We start from the raw sequence: 24,099 nt of genomic DNA, 5'->3' as shown, positions 1-24,099 counted from the left end.
AGAGCCTAGCCCTCCCCGAAGGAGCCGCCCCTCTCCGCCTGGCCAGCCCGGCGCCTAGCGCGGCCCACGGAGCCCCGGATCGGATTGCGCCGCACGGTTGCCACCACCACCTCCAGACCGCCGCGCCATGGCCGGAATGGGCCGCCGCGCTGGGCCCTTGCGCGCCTGATGAGCGCGGCCAGAGACTCGAGCCGGCCACTGCGCGCGCCGGGCCTCATCCTACTGCGCCCCCAGCTCCACGGACGAGGGCCATTGGGCCCCGCAGCGGAGGGCGCGGCCGCTCCGGACAGGCGAGAGGGAACGGCCCCGACATGGCCCGGCGTGCATGTGATTTGGCGGTGGGCTCCTTACACGTGGTGCGGGCTCGGGGACAGCCCCCGAGCTGGTAGCTGTCCGACGCCAGATGGACCTTGACCCGAGCCGAGGCACCGATTTCGTGCCTAGCCAAGACTAGGGGGGTACGGACGGGCACGCTTCTGGAGGGTGCCCGAGTCCCCAGGCCGCGCTCAGTCCGCGGCCATGAAGATGATCCTGGTGCGCAGGTTCCGAGTGCTCATCCTGATGGTGTTTCTGGTGGCCTGCGCACTGCACATTGTGCTGGACCTGCTGCCTAAGCTGGAGCGGCGCGGCGCGCGGCCATCGGGGGCGCCCGGCTGCTCCTGCGCGCAGCCCGCGGCCGAGGCGGCGGCACCCGGCTGGGCCAAGGCGCGGGGCCGCCCTGGGGAGCCTCCGGTCCCCGCCTCGGCCGCGGGGGACTCCGGCTGGCCCAACAAACACACGCTGCGCATCCTGCAGGACTTTAGCTCCGACCCTTCCTCCAACCTCACGTCCCACTCGCTGGAGAAACTGCCTCCCGCTGCAGACCCCGCCGAGGGCGCGTTGCGGCGGCACGATTCCGGCGTCCCAAGACCGCGCAACCACGCGCACCGGCCACTGCTCCGAGACCCCGGACCCCGTCGGTCGCTGCCGCCACCTGGCCCGAGCAGGGATGGCTCCCTCCTGACCAGGCTGTTTGAACACCCGCTATACCAGGGTGCCGTCCCGCCACTAACGGAGGACGACGTTCTCTTCAATGTGAACAGCGACATCAGGTTTAACCCCAAGGCTGCGGCGGAAAGCCCCAACTGGTGAGTGGGGTGGGTGCTGACAGGTGTGACCCGTAAGACAGCCATATGCCCTTTGATAATAAAGACCCACCTGCGCGCCTTTACCCGGAAAAGGCCCTTTTGCGCCCCAAGCACTGTGTGCAGATGCCCAGAGACCCCTGGGAAAGAGCTTCGTGGGGCCTCTGCCCTCCCGGCTTCTCTTGCTCAGAGCACTGCCTTTGTCTCCAGAACAGCTGTGTGGCTCTGCCTCCTGGGAAGGGCTGTTCCCTGTGGCTCTGACCTGACAGGCGGACTGGGCGAGGAAGCCCCGGAGTGGGGAGGGAGGGCCAGTGCAGCAAGGCCATGGTCGCTGGCTTGGGAAGTGGAATCAGGCAGTGAATGAATGAGCTCGCGAGGGAGTGAGGGCGAGCCTATCCCCAGGAAGCTGCTGGCTGCCAGGTTTCAGGTACTTGGCAACATCCTCTGGTGGAAATGCCAGGGGGGCCTGGAGAGGCCCAGGGAGCTCTGAATACCAGTTCCTGGGAACATGGTGAGCAGAGGGGTGTGCAGGCTCCCAGAGGGGTCACAAAGGGGCACTCCCTGCCAGCCACATGAGGGACAGCTTCATGAATGGTGAGCAGTATCCCCCAGAAACATCTCTATAAACTGTTCAGGTTTAAGCCCTTCCCCCCAGGCCTTCCTCAGACACAAAGATCAAAATGAGCAGATGCTGCAACCCAGAGTAGTGACATATTAACCAGCACGGAGGCTGGAATAGATAACTACCTGGGGCAGGTTACCCAGGCCACGGAGGGGGAAGGCCAGGTGTCCAAAACATCTTTTAAAGATCCTTCTCCCCTGAAATCTGACCTGGCCCATTGTTTTGGGTCTAAACACTCGAAGGTGTTCGTTAGGGGGCTTCTGGGCTTTGTCTGCTGGCCCAGTTCAAGGAGATGCTCAGAAACTGGGAAATCAGAGCCGTGCCCTGGCCTGCAGCTCTTCAAAGGAGAGCAGTGATTCCGGGTTCCTGTGGCCAGTGAGGCAGCCCCCCACCATGTCCACCGTGGGGGAGGGGGGTTTGGGGCTGAAAGGGCCTCACTTGCAGGTCAAATAGAGCTGAGACAAGTCCATCTTTCCCTCCAGCCCAGCAGGAAGCAGGGTCTGCTCTCCCCCAGACTGGCCTCTCAATCCAGACATGCGTAAGGACAGCCTCGTGGGTGGCAGGTCCTGCCTCCTTCCTCTTTCCCCACCCAGGACTGCTCTCATTAAAATTAAATTTAGCTTGTTGCATCATCCCTACCCCTGGTTGTTGGAACCAGAGCAGAGTTCCCGGGGAGCGTTTCTGACAGACTGGGCGTGTCTGGGACTTGCACACAGTCTGTGGTCAAAGATGAGCTCTCTCTTCTGCCCCGGGACGTGCCGAGGCCCCTTGTCCCCCAAGCTGACATCACGCTTGTCGGGCTGTTTTGGTGACCCCAGGATAGACCCAGTGGGGCCTAGCGCTGACGTCCTGGGTCTAGTCCTGCTTTAGTTATAGCTGTCTGCAGCGGCTCCGAGGGTAAGTAGGAATTACAGGCTTTCAGATGTGTTATTACTTGGTTTCAGCAGCAGCCACAGGAAACATGCGGACGTGGCAGGGCCCCGTGGGTGCAGAGGTACCTTTGAGTGAACTGCATTTGTTTGGACCCAGAGTTAAAACCTTGGCATCTGAGGCCAACCCCCTCTCATCCTCTGTCCTCTCCCTGCTGACGCTGGGTCACCTGAATGTCCACAGGCCCCAGGAAGGTCCTGAAGATGAACAATTCTTGCCCACGGGGGAGGCGGCAGTGGACAGTTACCCCAACTGGCTCAAGTTCCACATCGGCATTAATCGGTACGAGCTGTACTCCAGACACAACCCGGCGGTGGACGCCCTGCTGCGGGACCTTGGCGCACAGAAGATAACCAGCGTGGGTAGGTGTCCTCGCGGTGTGTGCAGCGGGGTCTGGGAGCCGTCGCCCTGCTGCACAGCACCACCTGGGGGACAGCTGGCCTCATGGGAGGGGACATGTGAGCTCACTGCTGTCAGCAGTTGTGAGGATGAGGCACAGCCTGTCTAGACCCCAGTCCTCTCCTTGAGTGACGAGGGGCTGCTCCTGGGGCTGCGGCCCTTCCCTCAGCATGCGGGGAGGCACAGGGCGGCACCCCCAGGCTTCCTGCAGTCAGGCAGCGTCCCAGCGCAGCCAGGTGCTCCTGCAGTTCTGTGGGCACAGGGAGTGACTGGGGCTCTGCTGTCCGCAGTGGAGGCCATGCTCCTAATGGTCAGGAGGCAACATCTCGGAGCACTGTGGGATCTGCTGAGTTGGACAGAAAAGGGCACCCAGTTACTAATTTCAGGAAAAAGTGTCAGCGCAATTTCTGAGCATGGAGGTTTGGTGCCATTGTTCTCAGGCCTGTGGGCGATTCTTTGGGAAGCTCCATGTTAGTCAGGGTGGCTTGGAGCGGCACAGGGGATGGGCTGAGCCCTGGAGTGGGAAGCACAGTTCTCAGGGGCCTTGACAGGTGCACCTGGCTTGGCGGGGACACGTGAATGCAGGTCTCCACACTGCGACCAGAGCAGGCAGCCCTGGGCACCAACTGCTCAGTCCCTACTCTGTGAGCGTCTGTCTGGCTGCTGACAAAGGGTGTGACCTGTGAGACTGGCAGGTGAGCTCTCCAGAGCTCTTTAGAGACTGACTCCGACTCTCTGCCTGGCCCTGAGCTGCTTGGCGGGGGGAAGACAGAGCCTGTGATGGTCACACTAGTGCAAGACGACTGGCCAAGCAGGCTGGGGTCCCCCCCGCTTGCTTGCTGCTCAGGAGGATTCTAAGGGCCTCTCCCAAGCCCAGCCCTGCCTCAGCCCTCCCGCCTGACTCTTCAGGGGTCCAGGCCCTCAGGCTGTGCGGGGAGCAGTTCCAGGGAATGGCTGTGTTGGGCGGCGACCACAGCAGGGCGTCCCTTTCACTGCGAGAACAGCCCTGGTTGTTAAAGAAAGATCCAGCGCCTTGACCAGCCCCTCCATCTGTTTGGCCGCCTTCAGGGGCACCGCCTGCACTTCAGGCCCATTTCTGGGTCGGGGGCCATCGAGGATGAATCCAGTCTCAGCGAGATGCTGCTGCCCCCTGACCTGGGTTCCAGGGGGACACAGGAGGTGCACACACTGACCAGGGGTAACTGCTCTGGACGTTGTGCAGATTCAGTCCAAGAGCCTTCACAGAGGTGATGACCCCCATCTGCAAGGACGGATGAGGGGCCTTCCGTAAGAAAAGGCGCTGACGTGGGTCTTAGGAGTCCAGCCTTCCGCCAGAGGAGGGGCGGCGGGCGGGGTGCTCTGGGACAGGAGGACAGAGTCGCCGCAGGTTTCAGGGAGGTGCGGTATTCACTTAGAAGAGCTCCGCTGCTGTCGATGTGTGCCGCTCCCTGCCTCAGTTTCCCCATCTGTCCAGCGGGCTCATGTCTGCTCAGGAACATTGCGTCTTATTCTAATAAGATGGTGAGTGTGTGCGAGCTTGTAAAGTAACTAGCGCTGCTCAGTCTGGGCTTCCGCGGCCACCCCCGCGAGGGTAAAGGCCGGGTCAGGGTCGAGGAAGGGCTGCCACGATGCTGAGGCTGCGCAGGCTTGCCTGCAGGGAGAAGACACCCCCCCCCCGCCCCCCAGCTCTCAGTGGGCATTGCTCTGCGTGGGGAGCAGAGCTCGGGAGCCCGGGGCAGCTGCAGAGAGGGGCACCCCATGGCCGTGCTGACCGAGTGGGTCCTAACCCTGTCTGCTCCTGGGGGCAGTTGGCCCTGCGCCCCCTGGGGCTGGTCCTTCACCGTCATTCCCAGGTGCTGATAATGCTGGCAGGTGTTACTGATGGGACGGGCCCATCCCCCAGGCAGAACAGGGGCCTGTTGTCATTCCTGGTTCCACCAGTCCTGAGCCAAGGTGGTTTGGGGCAAATAGATAAACCTCTTTGGTGCTCATGGGGAACATTTGACGGTTATAACCTAGACCCTGTAATCTGCAGCTTGCAACTCTGAAGTCCAAGTAACTCCTTCGACAGCAAAACCTGACTCATCCTGAACTCACGTGGGGGCAAGACCTAAACGGTTTTGATGAGACTATTTATAAATCCTTATTTTCTCACTTGGAGTGAAATTACAGTGTGTTTGATCCAAGGGTTCTGCCCAGACTCATTCAAGCATTCCATAATATGCATTCTAGTCGTCTGAGATTTTCAAAATCTATGAACTTTTCTGCCCCCAAAGATTGTGAAGAAGGACATGGACCCTAGAAACTTTCTTCACAGGGCTATGGACAGGCTCCCTGAGTAAAGAGAGAGTAATTAGAACAGTGTGGAGCAGGGTCCCAGGGGGGCAGCCCTTGCTCACCCAGGGCAGCCAGTGATGGCGCACAGCCTGGGGAAGGACCTCAGCGAGGACCTGGGCCCACTGCTCTGCTGCTCCGGGTCTGGAGACACCCTGGGGTGAGTTCACATTTGTGCAGAGGCCCCTCTGCCGGGGGAGCAGGAAATGCTGTCACCTATGAGCAGAGGGGAGCAGCACTCAGATGTGCAGGCCCAGGTCACCCACCCGCGGAAAGCAGGAGAGGAGCTGGCCAAGGGCCAAGCTGTGGGCAACCCCGGCAAATGCGGTTTCCTAGGGGTGTCTGCCCCCACAGCCAGCTGGATGTGTGGTTGAAAACCCAGCTGCCAGAGACTGCCCCTGGCTAGGCCTTCTGCTCAGCACATCCTGTTGGCAGCTTTGGGGACTGGGGTCCATGGGTGAAAGGTACCTGCTGCTGGTGGCCCTGCCCTGGTGCTGTGTGGCCCTCAGCTGGCTGCACCCCTTGGGGAAGCCTGGATGGCAGCACCTTTATGGGAGCCGAGGGCCAGCCTCTGGGTTCAGGGTTAGCATCGCTGTTCTGAGCATGAGATGGAAGAAGGACGTCATGGAAGTGCCGGTGACCCACGGGGTGGCAGAAAAAATTCTTAATTTTAAGAGTCAGCAATCCAACCAACCTTCCAGCAGCTGCCCTACAAATGGGGAGACTGAGGCCTCCAAGAGGGGGAGACTCACCCATAGTTAGCACATCCCTGCTGTCGGCTCAGGGTTTTGGCCTCAGCAGTCTGGTCAATTGGACGTTAGAGTTGTTATCTCACGTGGAACCTGCGCCTGGGAGTCAGGAACGCAGCCCATGCCGGCGCTGACCCAGGGTCCCTCCTCACCGGCTCTCTCCATGTTGGACAGAAGGTGACTGCAGCCTGGAATCCAACAGGAGTGTGTTCCAATGACTCTTGTTGATCCGAGGAATAGAGGCTGGTTTCCACCCATGGCGCTGACCTCAGTTCCCGCTGAGTAAATAGTTTTCAAAATGCCAGTGCGCTGTCTTTCAGAAATGTGCGGCCCAGGCCTGCAGCGATTTCAGTGCAAGGGCAGCGTGTGGTGGCCTAAGGCCCGGGAGGTGCCAGTGGCGTCCGGGTGGGTCAGCGGTCACGGGAGTGACATGGCCAGTGGGCTGCGAGTTGTGTTCTTAAAGTGTTGCGGCATTCTGTTAACGTGCATTACCATGTACAGTTAATGACCACCCATCAATGCTAATTAATAACACATTAAGACATAGTTGGGGTATGACTTCAGGGATGCCAGAAATGACTGAGCTGACCCCCAGGGTCTGAATGGTGGGATCCTCCTGTCTGTCTGCAAGAAGAAACGCCAAACTTACACCTCCTCCCAAGGCCGGTCTCTGTCCTGGCTCCACTGCTGCGGCCCTTGGCCTGACCACCACTCTGGGCCGTCCCCTGGAGCACAGGCTCCCAGGCGAGTCCCTCTCTACCCACCTGGGCCTCTGGCAGGACACCAGGAAGCTATGTCTGGTTTTGTAGGGGGACGATAGCTGATTTCAGAGCAGGATTCCAAGTGTCTCTCCACATGACCCGCAGCTTGGTAACGTGAATGGTGGGCATTGTGGGAAGACACGCGTCCTAGACAAGAGAAAGATGGTGACCAGGGTGGGGAGTGTGAGCCGGCATCACAGGCAGCTCACTGTGGCCCATGCTGAGCCATCGGATGGGATTAGCAGCCTCTCTTCTGGCCCCAGGGCTGGGCAGTCGTAGGTCATTTCCCGAGTTCTGGAGTGAGTGGCGTTTGTTGCTAGTTGGTTTCACTGAGGAGGGTACAGGCTGGCAGAGCCCCAGACAGACGCACGTCACCCAGTGATCTGTGCAGCTGCCATAGCTCCTGTCCTGCCTTGACACCAGGACCTGGGCCCCTTCAGAAGCAGCCCGGCCATGGCTGGAGCAGACACTGCCCAGGGGAACCAGGCCGGTGGCCTGGTCGAACCTGGAGAAAGGGTCTGGCTATGGCGGCCGGGGGCCCTGGTGGCCTGTGGGGAGGCAGCACCCCTGGCTGTCCTTCACTCCCCAGGACACCTGCCATCCTGAACATGCTCCGTGCCAGCCCTTCTCCAGACCGGTCACAGCAACATCCCCTTCGCAGTGCTAGCGTCCCGGGGGTGGGAGTGGCTGTCGTCCCCACATCACGTGGGAACGGCACCCGGCAGTGGGTTGGACACCTGACTGGGGAAGTCGAGTGTCAGCTTCATCGTGTGAAACCCCACACCTCCCCAGCAGAGTGGGCGCCCAGGCCGCGGGGACAGAGTGGTGAGCTGGCCTCACTTGGCAGCAGGTGACGCGTGTCTCTCCCTCCCCTGCAGCCATGAAGTCAGGGGGCACACAGCTCAAGCTCATCATGACGTTCCAGAATTACGGGCAGGCGCTGTTCAAACCCATGAAGTAAGTGCCGGGCGCTGGGTGCAGGGTGGCGGCCGTCGGGCTGCGGAGGGGTGTGTGCTGGAGCTGGAGGGCCTGCAGACATGAGTCTGGTGGACAGGCAGCTTGACCAGATCTTGGACATCTGTCCTAATTTCTGATTTTCAAGATAAGCTGTAAGTACAGATTTTTCCCTGTACTTCAAAATTTAAAACGATGGTGACTAATTCAGAAGCATTTCAGACACATTGCAGGTTGAAGGAGATACAGGCACTAGGATGCAGCGGTAGTGCAGGTGTCTCTGTGTAAAGGCTGTCTCTGGGCCTCTTGCTGCCATTCCTTGGGACGGAGGGAAGCTGCTTCCCCGGTGGGTCCAGGGACGCCTGGTGCAGGTGGGGGTGAAGGAACGCAGGGGCCGGCAAAGCCTGGGCAGTGCCGGCTGGCAGGACAGTCTGAGGTCAGGGGCCCCCGGGGTCCAGCCTTGTGTCTGTGGATGAAGGGAAGCCCACTGTGGGTGGGCTTGGCTGTCTCAGGACGATGGCCAGACACCGAAGGGTCAGTTCTAGGAGCTGCTCATCACCCCCGAGAGAAGCTGTGCACAGTGAGTCCTCATTGAAGGGCCTCGGTAGGTTCTGCAACTTTATGTAAGATGACAGGTAATGGGGAAACGTTGACCACTGGCTAAGGGATGCAGGCAAGAGTTGTTTGCTCCTAGGGCGTACCATCAGCATGACCCTGGACGACTGCAACAAAGCTTCATTGGGGAACCTGTTGTACAGTGTTGCTGTCCCCCCAATTCCTCCCTGCCCTCCTCTAGGCCCAGGCAGCCCCTCATCCACTTCCCATCTCCATGGGTTTTCCTGTTCTGGAATTTCATGTGAATCAAATCATGTAATGTGTGTTCTCTGTCACCGCATCTCTCACTCAGCATCATGTCTTCAGGGCTCATCCTCGTGGCAACAGATGCCAGGGCCTGGCTCCTTTTAAGGCAGCATAATATTCCATTGTGAGGACATTCGTATGTTCTTCACCGGGTGGGCATTTGGGATAGTCCCACTTTCTGGCTCAGTGAATAATGCTGTTATGAACATTCATGCACCAGTTCTTGAGTGGACGGATGTTTCCATTTCTTTGTGATGAATACCCAGGAATGCAAATGCTGGATCGTGTAATAACTGGATGTAACTGCTCGCGGAGCCGCCAGACTGCTCTCCCCAGCAGTTACCCAGCTCCGCAATCCCACGTCCTCGCCGACACGTGTTATTATCGTCCTCTGATTATAACCATCCTGGCGGTGGGAAGGGATGTCTCCTGGGGACTGGCTCTGCGTGTCCCTTCTGGCTAATGACATGGAGCATGTTTTCACACCCTTCTGGCCATTCGTATGTCTCCTTTGCAGAAAGGTCTGTTCAGATCTTTTGCCATTTTTTCCATTGGATTGTATTTGTTAATAGGTTGTAAGACTTCTTTATATATTTCAGGTACAAGCCCGCTTTTTCCCCCTTTTTTAAAGATTTTATTTATTTTTAGAGAGAGGGGAAGGGAGGGAGAAAGAGAAGGAGAGAAACATCAGTGTGTGGCTGCTTCTCGAGCACCCTTGAGCGCCCCTGACTGGGGACCTGGCCTGCAGCCCGGGCATGTGCCCTGTACAAGCCTGCAGGCCTGGCGGCCTTTCTTTGGGGCCTCTGTTCATCTCCCGCAGTGCTGGCTGCTTGCTGTCTGTGCACAGAGGGGCACGAGGCTCCTCCCAACACCGGTCCTCTTCCCCTCTGTTTTTTACATCTTGGACCGCTCTGCCAGGTAGTGACACTTGCTCCCCCAAAAGCTCTTTCCTCAGCTGGTGCTGGTATTCATACTCCACGTCTGCTCCGGGCGTGGAGGGCAACGGGCGACTGGCCATTCTTCCCGCGTTGAGTCACCTGACCCTTCCAATCTCAGGGTAGGTTATCGCCAACTCTCCTTCAGGAGGAGGACATGGAGGATCAGGAGGGTTTAAGTGTAACTGAGGAGTGGGGTGCAGACCAGGACTGGGGTCCAGGCTCCGACGCCAGGCCGAGGCAAGGCAGGGGCGGAGGGGGCACAGCATCTGTGCTGAGATGACAGCCAACCCCAGGGGTCACCGCGTGGTGAAGAGATCGGAACTATTTCGATTTGTCTCCTGCTTGCTGTGCTCACAGTGCACAGGGCAGGGCCCTGCCCAGCGTGTCTGATTGGCCTCGAGGTCCTGCTCCCTGCCAGGCCAGGCTTTGTCCGGTGGCCGAGACTCAGCTGTGCGTCCTGTGCCCAGAGCCTCCCTGGCCGCCTGCTTTATTTCCCTTTGCAAATAGTGTATGTGGTCGTACCCCAGGCCCAGGAGTCCTTCGCAGCCGACATGTACACACAGCGGTGGCTGCAGAAACCTTGCCGGGCTGATGCTTCTAGACGCAGACACTGGAGCCTCCTGTGCTGGATGAGAGAGGCCGCTGGGCACACGCAGAGCAGAGGTGGGGAGGCGCAGAGCAGGGACAGCACCAAGCCAGCGGTCGGGTCCTGTGTTCCCTGTGCTGGGCGCCCAGGCGGCAGGCGGACAGATCCCGGCACAAGTCCGCGTGGACCTTCATGTGACGCTGTCCCCGGGGCAGGGTACGGAGGGAGCTTTGGGTGCTCGGCAGCCTGGGAGGAGACCTTGGAGCTGGGTGCTGCAGGGTGAGCAGGAGTTCTCCCTGCGGCTCACAGTCTGTACCTAAAGCCTGGAGGAAAAGGGTTTTGAGGGCCAGCAGTCAAGCAGTTGGGGGTGTTGGACCATTTGAGTTCTTCCGATAAAGAACCCGTGTCCTCTCTGAGTTCTGCCCTCACTCAGTCTGAAGGCCCAAAGATTGCTCAATAGCCGGTCGCCGGGTGTGGAGCCAGCGGAAGCCTGGGCCTGGCCAGGGGCGGACAAGGACCCTTTTGTGTCCACGCTCAGCTTGGGCCAGCCTCCAGACCCACCCCCTGCCCCTCCTGACTTTCGGGAGCTCAACATCTTCCCAGCCAGGATTCTTAGTCAGGTCTCAACTGGCTTCCCAAGAAGCTGCCCGGGCCCCGTGTCCCGCCGGGGCTGCTGGAACTGCTGATCCTGGGCTGACACGGGGCCTCCCTGGGCCTCTCTGAAGAGCCGTCCCTTACAGATCTTGGGAGTCAGGTTCCTTCCTCTCCTGTCCCGTCCCCCCTGACCTGGCACAGTCATCAGAGCCAGCGGCAGATGCTGCCATGGCATCAAGTTCTCAGCAGTGACCGGATGCACAAGGTCCCGTTTGGCATGGAGCTGTGGTTCTCCAGGGAGCCGACAGCCAGCATGTCAACAGATAAACATGAACATTTCAGAGGGTCAGTCCCTGGAGAGAACTCAAGCTGAGCCGCGTGGCAGTTGCCCTCAGGCCGGGCCAGGCCTCTTTCAGGACTTCACGGAGCCACGGCCCAACGGGCCCACAGGGCAGTGAGGGCCTGAATGGCCAGCGTGGAGCCCTGTGCCCAGTGCTGAGGTTGGCCTGGCAGCCCCGCCCTGGGCCTGAGCAGATGCCACATTCCACGGGCTCCCTGCTGTGGGACATGGGTTACCTCCAGTTTCACAGATTATTTTCTGTGGTCAGAAAAAGATGGACGTTATTCATTGGAAGGCAGATAAATAACCCATAGCAGCTTTGTAGCCTCCCTAGCATCTCAGCAGCAGGGCAGTGCTGATGGCCCAGAGGAGGCTCCGAGGTGCGCAGTGGGGCCGCAGCTCAGCCGGCCCCTGCAGCCCCATGGCCCACGCACCCTCGCTCCTTACCTGGCAGGACCACCAGAAGAATGCTGTCCATTGTGAGTCCCAGAACCCCAAGGAAAGGCTGGGTTGGCATGAGCTTGGTGAGGCGAGAGCAGCAGCCGCATCCCCAGGGGCAGAGTGGGCTCAGCTGGGCTGCGGGCTGCAGCCAGGAGCACAGAGTGGGCGGAGTCTGCGTGAAGGACCTTTGGAGAAGGGTCTTCTCCCTCACCGAGCCCCCTCGCTCGTGGAGCCATGGCACAGCTTTCCCCTGGAGTCCAGGAGCCCCACGTCCAGCACACAGCAGCGTGCCCTGCCCCCCACCAGCTGCTCTCTGAACCCACTGACACAGCTGCATCAGCACCGCTCAGCCAGGGGCCGGCAAGGCCCACGGAGGCCGCCGAGGAGCAGGGCTGCAGGAGAGGTGGGCACAGGCTCGAGAGTGGGACGTGAGGCTTCTCTGAATCCTCTTGGCTGCCTGGGAAGTGGCTGGTGCTGGCCGTGTGCACGGCCCTCTGTGGATGGGGCGGGCCGAGCTCTGCAAGTCGGCCTGTCTGCCCACGGAGGCCACCGGCTTCCCCAGACACCCTGTTTATATACCTCCGGCCAAACTTCATTACCCAGGCTGGCCCCAAAATTACCCACCTGCTCCTGTGTGGCAGCTGCTCCATGAAATAAAAGAGGAATGTTATCTGTTCTGTGCAGTCGCCGAGACCCAGGCAGGGAGACAGTGGCCGCAGGAGCTTAGTGAGACCGCGAAGAGTGAGTCTGGGCTGCCCCTGCTGTGCCCCCGTTGCCCAGGTGGGGGCACTGAGCCTGGGCGGCAGCCGCCTGACCTGCCACCCCCACCCTGGTTGCGACAGCGCCTCACTGACTGTAGCCAAGGTTTCCTTGGGGGCTTCTGGAAAAGATTATCCCCTTTATTTAAAATCAAAGCAAGTGAGTCGTTTTCCCCAAAACCATTCTCCTGAACAGCAGCATCAAGAGTGTCTTTCTGCATTCTCTCTGGTTGCTGCAGTCCCTGGGGTGCCTGCTTGTGGGTGGCCGTCATGAAAGGGAGGGAAGATTAAAAGGTGGGGACAGAAAATGTAGTCTTCGTTTTCCTTGCACTGGGGAAGAAAGGGAAAGTCGGGCGCTTCCCAGAGCCCTGTGATCAGGCCTGGCAGCTCTGATGCCCCAGAAGGACCTTTTGTAGATGTAAGGGCTCCTTCAGCAGCCTCGCCAGCCACCGGCCTCTGGAGCTGGTGTGTCTTTGCTGTTGGAGGAGATGCGTGACAGCAGCGGAGCTGGTGCTGGGAGGGTCTCACCCGAGGCACAGCCATCAGCACGGCAGCATCCTCGTCTCTCGCTGGGTTTGAAACGCGGAAGATCCGAAACCTCAAAGCAAATCTTTTCCCCTTTTGCCTTTGAAATCAAGTCGACATCGTTCCAGTTGTTTTTATGTGGGAATGACTTCAGACTTTCTTTAGTTGGAAATCTTTGAGTCATTTTTAAAATTTATATTTTATTGATTATGCTATTCCAGGTGTCCTGGTTTCCCCCTTTGCCTCCTCCGCCCCGCACCCCCCACTCCCGCAGGTGATCCCCCCACCATTGTCCATTGTCCACGGGTCACGTCATGCGTTTAAGTCCTGTGGCGTCTCCATGTCCTGTGCTGTACTTTGCATCCCCATGGCTATTCTGTGACCACCTCTTTGTACTTCTTAGTTCCCGCCCCTCCTCACCCATCCCCCACCCGCTCCCATCAGGCAACCATCAGATCGCTGTCTGTAACCATGATTCTGTCTCTGTTCTTCTTGTTTGCTTAGTTTGCTTTTTAGGTTCGATTGTTGACATGAGAGCTCTGGCGTTCAGCGGGGTCCTGCTCCGGAGGCTTTGGGCCCCACGGCTGCAGCCCTGTCTTGCTGTGGAAGGACCAAAGGCAGGAGTGCAGACGTGGGTCAGAGCACCCGGCTCCTACCCAGGATCTGCTGTTTCTAGTCATGTGACTCTGCAAATACTTCTTCCCTTTCCTGACCTCAGACTTCCTTGTCACTAAGATGGGGCAAGGGTCAGAGCCTTGGGGACCCCCAGGCCTAATTGTGCAGCCAAGGATGGCCCGTGACGTGCACTGGATTCTGTCTTTCTCTTTGGCTTCTGCAGAAACAGAGATCCCTTCTTCTCACCACTCTGTGTCATTTCTGACAAGTGTAATTAGTTTCCTCAGTGATGCGTGACCAGATCTGCAGGGAGTAGACCAAGCTGCACCCCCTTCCCAAGGCTGCTAAGTCACGCGTCCTTCCTGCCGCTCTGGGGAGCCAGTTCCCTGTGGCTGCGGGGACAGGTTCCCACGAGGCGAGTGCTTAAAGCCACCGAGCTCTGGAGGTCTGAAGCCTCCGGGGCCGGCAGGCTGGGCTCCTCCTGGGGACTGTGGGAGAGGCGGCCTCCTGGCTGAGGCGTGCTGGCAGCCTCAGAGCACGGGAAGGCTCTCCCAGAACCTGCCCTGCAAGCCACCGGGGTCGCCTCTTCTGTAGTCAGGCCCCTCTCTAAGGACCTTGTGGTGGCCTGGGGCCCACCCAGATCATCCAGGGCAACCTCCCGTCTCGAGATCCTTAACTAGATCATTTCTGCAGAGTGTCTTGTCATTTACTGTAACATCTTCTCAGGTTCTGGGGACCCAGGCCACAGATTTCCCGGCCGAGGTCACATAGCAGTCATGTCCACTTTAGTGTGAAGAACCCAGTCACCTCTCAGCTGTGCGTCCTCTGGGGCCAAGGGAGGTTCTGCTCAGGAAGGGCATTTAGCTGTGGTCATGGCAGAGGAGGGAGAGGTGGACTGTGGGCGTGCAGGCCACCCCAGGAACACGTCCTGGGACACTGGGGTGCTGGGGTGTTTGGCATCTCCTGGGGGCCACCCCAGGGCCTGTGGGGCTCAGCGTGGCCACTGGAGCCAGGCAGAGGCGTGACGTTCAGGGGCTCCAGAGGGAGGGGGCAGGCATGGACGAGAACCTCGGGGTCCTGGTTGGTCTTCATTTCACCAGGTTCTGCGTCTTCTGCCCTGATCCGTCCCCTTCGTTCCCACTGCCCAGGCCGCCTTTCCCTGAGGTGGTCACTGAGCCTTGGCTGCTTCTTCGCCAAAACTCAGCCTTTGTGTCTTCCCTGCTTCCTGCTGTGCCGGCTCAGGGCACCCCCCTCCCTGTGGGGGCCGAGAAGGCACGTGGCCAGGAGGCTGCTCACTCCTTCTCTCCTGTCATCAGCAGAGGACCCTGAGTTCTGGGCCCTGTGCTCCGGGCGCTGCCCCAGGAACTGCTGGTCTGCAGCCTCCCAGTGCCCCCACCTCACTGGGCAGGTGAGGCGTGGAGCTCGGCCAGCTCACCGGGCCTCCTTCCCTCACATCTCCCCCACCCCCAGGAAGAAGCCCAGAGCCAGTGGGCCATGCTCTTCACCTTCCTCCCAGTCCCGGGCACACCTGCAGCCAGGACACCTGGAGGAAGGAGAGGTTGCCAAGTGACCAGGTTCAGCCAAGTCCAGTCTCCTGCCTGGGGCAGTGGGTTCAGTACTTTTCCAAAGCTTCCCCAAGTGGCTGAGTCAGCAACAGCACCTCCTGCTGTGCAGTGCGACCCAGAGGAGGCAGGACGGCAAGGGCCTCCCCCATAGGTCCCACGCCATCCCCTGCCAGGCCGCCTGTCCCAGCACAGCTAGCCATTCTGAGACCCCGAGCTCTCCTCAGGCGTGGATGGGCAGGCAGGGACAGCCACTGGGAGCTGAGCCGCTGGCTCATGGGGGCTGTCATCTCACCAGGCCCTCTGGGTCCTGCCTCTCCTTCCCTCACTGGCCCTGGCTGTCCATGGCTCACAGGTTGACTCCTCATTCACCAGCCTTGCCTTCACTGGACCTCACACCCATCCAGGCCATTCCTCATCCTCCTTTCCTGTGTGTGGGGGGCGTGGACTCCTCAAGGGCAGGAGGGGCTGGGGTACGCCAGCTACCCCAGAGCCCTGCTTGAGTATCTTGTGAGCATGAAACTGTGCAGATAGGGTCCCTGTGTCCCAGCTGCGGAGACTGAGGTGAACAGCCAGAGCGCACTCAGCCAGTCTCCTAGCTGGGCCAGCCAGCCCCCCACTGGCCTGGGCACCTCACCCCCACCCACGGGTGTCTGACAGAGGACAGGGGGAGGCCCATGCTGGGATCTGCCGTCCTACCCGCATACTTGCCTCCCCTGCAGCATCTCCTGAATGCCCAGCTCACCCCGGTGGCCTGATCATGTTAAATCAGGTCCCTGCCCCAAGGAGCTCCCACTCTGCAGGAGCCTGGAAACCCCTCACCAGCTGTGCACCCAGGGGAGGGGCCACCCACACAGCACAGAAGCCCTGGAGCTCCTCTGCCTCACAGGAGCGCCAGGGAAAGAAAGGCATTTCACCACTCACTGCACCCACGGCCTTCTGGGGGAGGGGCATCTGGAAGCCAAAGCAGCCTGGCCTGTGTGGCCTCCGGCTGGGACCAAGCTCCCTCTTTCTGTGAACAGCAGGGGATGGAGGAAAGCCTGAGGTGGCAGGTGGGAGGAACCTGGGAACTTCTCTGGAACCTGGGCACAGAGCCTGCAGGAAGTGGCCGGAGTCTTCCTAGAGCCACAGGGCTCAGAGCCACCTGCATTCCAGGTGTGTGACCTACGCAGAGGTGAGGGAGCAGGGACAAAAGCCAAGCACTGCCAGGTAGAAACAACACTGCTGGTCAGCAGCACAGCTATTGCCAGTGCACATCAGGCAACAAAAGGTCGCTCTGTGGTGGGGACCAGGGCCGTGGAGGTGACGGTGGGATGTGAGGAAATGACCGTGGAAAGAGCCTAACACTGCAGATAGATTTATGCCCCTTCTCTGCACTTCCTGCATCCGTCCCTCCTCTGTCCATCTTGTCATGGACGCCTGTTCTGAAGCAGGTGCTTAGCCAGGCCCTCCTGCCCAGGCCCTGCCAACAGGGATCCAGTGTCGCGGAGAAGCCTCCGCCTGGGGTCGCTGTTGAAGTGGCAGGCTGAGTGAGGGCAGGTCGCCAGGAGGTTTCTGACTGTCACAGCCTTGGGTTGGGGGGCCCAGGAGGTGGGTGAGAAGGAGTGAGCCTGGGGACCCCCAGGTGACACTGGTCTGAGCTACGTGTATGCTTCCGTGGGAAGCTCTTGCTGACAAGCCCTTTCTGTTTTGTCCCGTTTCTCTAGGCAAACAAGGGAGCAAGAGACGCCTCCTGACTTTTTTTATTTCTCTGACTACGAGAGGCACAACGCAGAGATCGCGGCCTTCCACCTGGACAGGTGAGCCTGGCCCCTGTGCTCCCCATGGAGGCCAGGCTGCTGGGGTCTGCGGGCTGAGCTCGGGCTGGTCCCTGCCAGTGGGGCCCGTGGCTGCACTGTGCGCGGCTGAGAGAACGGGGCACTGTTAGCTGTCGACGTGCCCACGGCCCATGCTCGTCACCGTCCCTGTCCCGCGAGGAGCGGTCCCTGCCTGCGGTGTGACTGCCCTGACGGCCAGGATGCTCAGGAGTGGCTGCATGCAGGGTGGACAGCGGGTTGCTGGGAAGGAAGGGGGGGTGGCGCCGAGGGCTGTGAATTTTGCACAGGGGACTGCAGGGGTCACTTCCTCTGCGAGGTGAGGGTGGTACTGAGGGATGATAGTCTCTCAAACTGTCCCCCACTGTGGTCACCTGTCTTGGGGGCACATCTCCTGCAGAATGAATTCCTCTTTGGTTGCCACATGCCCCCTGCTGCTGGGGAGGTGGACTGACTTCTGTGTGAGACTATGAAGGATGGACGGTCAGCGGCCCCTGGGCCCAGAGGTCGGCACCCTCCAGAGACAGTTCACAGGCCTGGCTCTGGGGTCCGCCTGGGGACCCAGCGGATTGGGCCACCCGGCCTCACCCTCTGGAGCCATGTTCGGGGCGTGGCCTCCGTAGATGTTACCAGGCTGCTTAGAATGCAGAATCCCAGGCCAGCCCTGGTCCTACAGACCAGGCAGAGCCCCAGGCCCCAGGAGGCAGAGGCAGGTGTATTCACTGGGCTCTGCCTGGAGCCAGCCACAGGGGCGTGAGATAAAGCCTCCCTCCCACGTCCCTTTTCCGCCAGGATCCTGGACTTTCGCCGGGTCCCTCCCGTGGCCGGCAGGATGATCAACATGACCAAGGAGATCAGGGATGTCACACGGGACAAGAAGCTGTGGAGAACCTTCTTCATCTCTCCCGGTAAGCTGCTGGGCCTGGGGAGCTGCCCTCCCCAGCTGCTGTACGCAGTGCCCGGGGCTCAGTCCCCTCTGCACAACAGGAAGCGGTGCAGCTCACTGGTCTTCAGATGCTGCGGCTCCCGCCTCCTGCTATGTGCACACCCACCTTGAGGGGCTGCTGCGCTTTCCTAGTCGGTGTGTCCCTGGAGGCACGGAGCTCATTTCTACCATTTGCTTGTTTTCAAAGACAAAAGGAATCCATTTTGGAAAACTCTCAGGCTTCTGGAATCTTCTGCTGGTGGCCCAGCCAGTAGACCTGAGTTCTCCTAACTTTCCAGAAGACCCCGCTGTCCATGGTGCTGACCACCTGGGGTCCAGGCCGGGCCACGCCCCCAGGACCCCCTGTGCCCTGGCTGTGCGGCTGCTCCTATCCGCTTTCTTGTGCAGTTTTTATTGCCACGTTTCTAATGACGTATCTCAGATCTTCAAAAGTTAAGGCAACACCTGGTTCCCCTGTGCCCACCACCCATGTTAGCAACCTTCTGCGTCACACGCGAGTCCCCATGTCCTGTCTGGGCCTTGTTTCCAGGGCCTGCACCTCAGAACCACATGAAAGATGGTCTCAGGGTCGTGGAGAAGGGCCAGAGTCCTCTGCTCCTACTGAGCACATACCGTGGGTGTGGCCCCTCAGGTGGCACAGTGGGGTTTTGGGTGCTCAGCTCCCATGTTTCCACATGCCCCAGGCTCTGAGAGTTTTTCCAGCAAGTCAAGAACGTGATTACCCATGAGCACATGGACCCATCAGGAGACAGACATGCAGGCAGCCATGGCCTGGCCTGCTCAGTTGAGAGTAACGGCCAGAACCCCGCAGGACAGCGGCAGGCCGTGGCCACCGGCTGGCCTGCAGCAAGCATGTGCTCTTTTCTATCCAGACACACCTTACAGGCTGTAAAACTCACCATTTTGAAGAGCACAATTCAGTGGTTTTAAAAACATCCGCCACGTTGTACACCACCATTATCTCATTCTAGGACTTTGCCGTCACCCAAAAAACAGCCCTGTCCCTGCTAGCAGTCATCCCACTTGTCCCCACCCCCACCCCCAGTCTGTGGTGTCTATCAATATTTCTGTCCAGATTTGCTCATTCTGGGCATTTCATATACTTACAGTCACATAACGCCTGGCCTGTTAGGGCCCAACTTCTCTTACTGAGCATGTTTTCACGGTTCATTCATGAGTAGTGAGTGTGGGTGCCTCACGCCTTTAAGGTTGAATAGCCTCCCGTGTGTGGATTCAGGTTAAGTAGCTTCTAGTGTGTGGATTCAGGTTAAGTCGTTTTCCCTGTGTAGATGCAGGTTAACAGTGTCCCGTGTGTGGCTGGACCACACTGTGTGTGTCCACTCATCACTGGACAGATGTTGGGGTGTTTCCACTCTCCTGCTGTGGTGGACAGAGCTGCTGTGGGCCCTCAAACTGCTCTCGCTCCTCCGCGGTGTGGGCCTGGGAATGGAATCGCTATGGCAACTCTTCTTCGAACTTTTTGAGGAAACACCAGCTGTTTTCATTTCCCATTCCCACCAGCACCATGTCAGGTTCTGACGTCTCCCCATCCTCGGCCACACCTGCGATTGTTCTTCTGATCAAAACTGTCTGAGTGGGTGCGAAGTGGTGTCTCTGTCGGTTGACTTGTGTTTCTCTAGTGACTGATGCTGTTGAGCATACTTTCATGTCCTTATCGGCCATTTGTAGGTCTTCTGTGGAGAAATAGTCATTGAATTCCTTGGTCCATTGATTAATTGGGTTACTTTTCTCTTCAACATTGAGTTTTAAGAGTTGTTTGTATGTGATAACCACTAGATCCTCATCAGATATATGCTTTGCCAACATTTTCCCCGCTCTGTGGGTCGTCTCTTCACTTTCTTCATGGTATGAATGCCTTTTCTAAGCTGCTGAACACTGAGTCTAGGGTTCCCGTATGCCCCAGTCCCTTAATTTGGAGGCTGCACAGAAAGCACCTGGTTCAGATCTTACCTCTGGCCCACATGCCTGTGGCTTTGGGCAGGTCGGCTGCCCTCTTGGCCCCCATTTTCTGCAACGTATGGTTGGAGTGCTTTGCTGAGACAGAAGTTGAGAATGTGGGTGAGCCTGCCTCCCTGGAGGACAGGGGCTGGCCCAGGACAGACCCTCAGGGAGGGGACAGCACGAGGGGCCATGGCTCCAAGGGGCCCAGTACCAAGCGGTGTCCTCTGCCTGCAGCCAACAACGTCTGCTTCTACGGGGAGTGCTCCTACTACTGCTCCACGGAGCATGCGCTCTGCGGGAAGCCAGACCAGATCGAGGGCTCGCTGGCGGCCTTCCTGCCTGACCTGTCCCTGGCCAAGAGGAAGACGTGGCGGAACCCTTGGCGACGCTCGTACCACAAGCGCAAGAAGGCAGAGTGAGTGTGAGCCAAGCATGGCCACGGGCGCCCTGGGCCAGGCCCCAGCTTCCGAATTCCCCAGGGTCTTGGGAGGGCCTGCTGTTGTCCCTTTGCAGCAGGAAGAAGGGTTTGGAGGGATCTCGGGCCTCATCCAGGGCCACATGGATGTGCCCCATGTATGTGACGGCCACGCAGCACAGTCTGAAGGGGTATCCTTATGCTGAGAAGTAGATGTGGCCCCGAAGGGGTACTGCTCTGCCCGCTCGAGTCTCTGGGAACAGGCCCTCGGTGTTCAGACACGGCTCTTACCCCCTCCTGCCCTTCTTGTCCTTCATGCAAGAGAAACAGCCCAGCTCCTTTAGTTCCTGGGACGGCCAGTGGGTGCAGTGACCGGAATCTGTTTAGTAGCCATGACCCTCCCAAAGCCTGGCGTCTCGGGCTGATGGCAGCTTCCAGGAGCAGCCAGTCTGGGGCAGTGGTGCGGCTTTCCCGCTTCCCGGCCCTGTGCCCTTGTTAGAGCAGTGTCAGCCCACTGTGGGCACATCAGTCTGCAGACACTTCATTTTATGGTGACACCTTTTCTCCAAGCCCCGTCCCTCGTGTCAACACCGTGGCCCACAGTTGGGCAGTCCCAGAAGGGGGTCTGGGTCCCCCTGTCCACCCAGCACAGGTGCCAGCCTCTCGCCCTGGCTCCCTGCAGGTGGGAAGTGGACCCCAACTACTGCAACGAGGTGAAGCAGACTCCGCCCTATGACAGCAACCAACGCATTCTGGATGTCATGGACATGACCATCTTCGACTTCCTCATGGGTACGTCTGTCCAGTGGCTGCCCGGCCCAGTGGGATGTGGCCCAGAGCTTGGGGTGCCAGGCTGCTGCAGCCTCAGTTTGAAGAGGGGCCCCACTTCCTGCCCCAGCTTCTGCTTTTACTGTGTGATTAGGGCTTGGGGGTCAGACATAGGGAGGGAGGAAGCTGCTTGGAGCCTCACGCAGACTCAGCCATGGCCGGGTTTGCTTTTCTCCGCAGGGAACATGGACCGCCATCACTATGAGACTTTTGAGAAGTTTGGCAATGAGACATTTATTATCCACTTGGACAATGGAAGAGGGTGAGCTCTGCTTCTGCTAACGTAGAGAGAGGCTGGCTGCCTCCCGCTGTGAGAGGCCCCACCCCCCACCCCCCGTACTCCTGGCCCCAAAGGTCCACTCTATGCAGTGCAGGGCTCCTGGAGGCAGAAAGGTTTATGTCATTATTTCACCTAATTCTCACAGTAGCCATGGGAGCGGGGCCTGTGATGTCCCTGTGTTGCTGTGGGGACACTGAGGCACAGAGAGGCTGCTGGCCAAGGAGCAGGCAGGGGCATCTGGGACCAGCAGACAGGGACCAGCAGCCCTCCATGCCCTGGGCCACATGAGAGGATGGTCCGCGGTGAGTGGGGAAGGCCGTGCGCGTATGGGGACCCTGTTCCAAATGGTTAAAGCGGCGAGTGCTCCAGGCCTCAGAGAACCCGGCTTTGGGCACGTGGATGGTTCCCATGTGGGGGTCACATGTTCCCAGCTGTGAAAGGTGCTGCCATGCTGGCCTGGTGACCCACCCTCACGCGATCTCCTGGGCCTGCCCCGAACTCTTCGGTAATGAGCTTCTGCTCAGTCCAGCAGCCAGAACACCCCAGGCCCTGCGTTGAGTGTCCGGGAGGGGCAGCTCCCCAGTGTTGCTGTCCCCCCAGGTGCTGGGGCTGCAGCCTCTGCACTCAGGGCTTCCTCTGCCCCTTCGACAGTTCTGCTTTTCTTCCGGCAGGTTTGGAAAATATTCCCATGATGAGCTCTCCATTCTGGTGCCTTTACAGCAGTGCTGCAGGTACCCCCGCATCCCCCTGCCCTGCAGGTAGCCCGGCTCTGCCCCCAAATGAGGCCGGTGCTGCCCCACCCACAGATCAGGTTGAGCCGCTGTCCCAGCCCCACCAGGGCCAGAACTCAAGGAGGAAGGCACCCCAGCCCCAGCTGGGACTCATGGCCCCTCCCGCCGCACAGCGGCATGCCTACCAGCGCCCAGCCCTCCCCCAACGCCTGTCCAGCCCAAGCTCCAGGACTCAGCTTTTTGTCACTCGAACAGACCCTTGCAGATGAAGATGCAGAGGCCCAGACTCAGTGCCTCTCTGCCGCCCTCTGCAGGGCTCCCTGACCCACCTCCTCCTTTAGTTGGGGGGGACACGCTGTGCACAAGCCACCTGCCCTTGTCTGGGGGGCATCTCAGTGTCGCCTGCCCTGAGCTGGTGCGTGTGTCCCAGGGGCAGGTTGTCCTCTCTCCCCAGCGTCTGCCTGGGACAGCAGGTGCCAGCAGGGTGAAACCCCTGTGTTAGACCTCCAAGAGGCTGGGGCCGGGTGACCCCGCTGGGTCCTGTGAGGCACTTGACCTCTGCTCGTCCCGCATGTGTCCCATCAGCCTGACACCTTCTCCTCCTGCAGGATCAGGAAGTCCACCTACCTGCGGCTGCAGCTCCTGGCCAAGGAGGAGTACAAGCTGAGTCTGCTGATGGCAGAGTCGTTGCGCCAGGACCGCGTGGCCCCTGTCCTCTTTCAGCCGCACCTGGAGGCCCTGGACCGGCGCCTACGCCTGGTGCTGCAGGCCGTTGGGGACTGCGTAGGGAAGGACGGGCTGCGCCGCGTGGTGGACGATGACCTGGATGCCGGGTACAGAGGCTCCACTGCCAGGTAGTGACTGCAGCCGCCGGCCGGCGCTGAGGATGGACGTGTGCACCCACGCCACGCACTCGGGGCCCAGGGGGCTGCAGCCGGACTCCGGGACCTTGGACGTGTGGTGCTTCAATGGTGGGTCCCACGGGACAAATTTGACTCGTTTTCAAGACCAGAAAAGTTTGGGGCAGGAGTGCTCCACAGACAGAGGTGGCCCACCCTTTTGTATGGAAGGGAAGCTTTATTTACTGTTTTGTATTTATACATGGATCATATGTATATAAATAGAGAGACATCTACACAAACCCCAGATTTGCACAGGGGGCCACCCCCTTTGCCATGTTCCCCATGAAGGGTCTTCAGGCTTCTGACCGAAGTTAGAATAAAAGCTCTTCTCCTCCCTTCCCAGCCACACTTGGAGGGTCCCCTCGAGACTACAGCCCTGATGGCCGGCGTGGACTTGTGGGGACAGACAAACACTCACATATCTTTTTAAGTGACAAAAATGACCAGTTACTCCATTTCTCAGCGCCGCCCACCGGCACCTGGGACTTTCCTGGGTGGCAGCTGAGGCTGAAGCTCATCTTCTGACTCTGCTCTGGAGACTTGGTGTGAATGTCACATGGGGTCCTCCACGTACCTCCAGTGCATTTTTGTGGAACAGTCTGCAATGTGATAACAGTGCAATAAAGATACAGCCAACGTGTGCCGGGGGCCTCCGTGGGGTCCAGGTCCTGCCTGCCCTCCAGGAAAGCAAGTCCTGGCGCCGGGCATAGCCAAGACCCCAGCTTCAAGGTGTCCAGCGGGGTGGGCATAAGGGAAGGGACTACCACCTGTCCAGCTCCCAACAGAGCTGGCTCTGAGAGGTGGGTGCAGATTCCCCCAAGCACAGGCTGGCCCCCCGGGCAGCATCAGGCAGGCATGTTGTGTCCACCCAGTGGGAGCAGGAACAGCAGTGGCTGCAGGAACAGTGGCCCAAGAGATCTAGCCCTCCAGCCAAATGCTTCTCTTACCTGCTGGCCACGGGCCTGGAAGCCAGCGGCAGGAGCCTCTTCCTGGGAGAGTCTGGGCTCTTTCCAGTTGCCAGAGCATCTCCTGAGAGCAAGAACAGGACACCATGACACCTGAGCCTTGGTGTTCTCAAAGCACAAGAGACCCCGGAGCAGAGTCTGGAAATCACAGCCTCGCTTGGCT

General features: G+C 59.4%; 1 protein-coding gene across 1 annotated transcript; it reads left to right on the top strand.

The window, feature by feature from the left end:
• The first annotated feature begins 210 nt into the window (after positions 1–210).
• FAM20C (FAM20C golgi associated secretory pathway kinase) lies at positions 211–23,611 on the top strand. The gene is made up of 10 exons (XM_090288719.1): positions 211–1,127; positions 2,860–3,038; positions 7,798–7,876; positions 16,800–16,892; positions 17,700–17,815; positions 20,050–20,230; positions 20,913–21,022; positions 21,239–21,320; positions 22,010–22,069; positions 22,678–23,611. Exons 1-10 carry the CDS (start codon positions 520–522, stop codon positions 22,925–22,927), a joined length of 1,758 nt encoding a protein of 585 aa, XP_090144845.1. The 5' UTR covers positions 211–519; the 3' UTR covers positions 22,928–23,611.
• The last annotated feature ends 488 nt before the right edge of the window (positions 23,612–24,099 follow it).

This window comes from Furipterus horrens, unplaced genomic scaffold (genome assembly GCF_987537825.1).
Source record: "Furipterus horrens unplaced genomic scaffold, mFurHor1.1.pri manual_scaffold_10, whole genome shotgun sequence".
NCBI lineage: Eukaryota > Metazoa > Chordata > Mammalia > Chiroptera > Furipteridae > Furipterus > Furipterus horrens.
Note: the sequence above shows the minus strand (reverse complement) of the source record. Positions and strands in the feature narration are given on the sequence as shown.

What these genes read in the sequence shown, in the direction of transcription:
- FAM20C (XM_090288719.1), top strand. Translation starts at nt 520, where the DNA reads ATGAAGATGATCCTGGTGCGCAGGTTCCGAGTGCTCATCCTGATGGTG. An exon ending in AACCTTCTTCATCTCTCCCG is followed by an intron (nt 17,816 to 20,049) that starts GTAAGCTGCTGG and finishes CTCTGCCTGCAG; the next exon opens with CCAACAACGTCTGCTTCTAC. An exon ending in CACTTGGACAATGGAAGAGG is followed by an intron (nt 21,321 to 22,009) that starts GTGAGCTCTGCT and finishes TTCTTCCGGCAG; the next exon opens with GTTTGGAAAATATTCCCATG.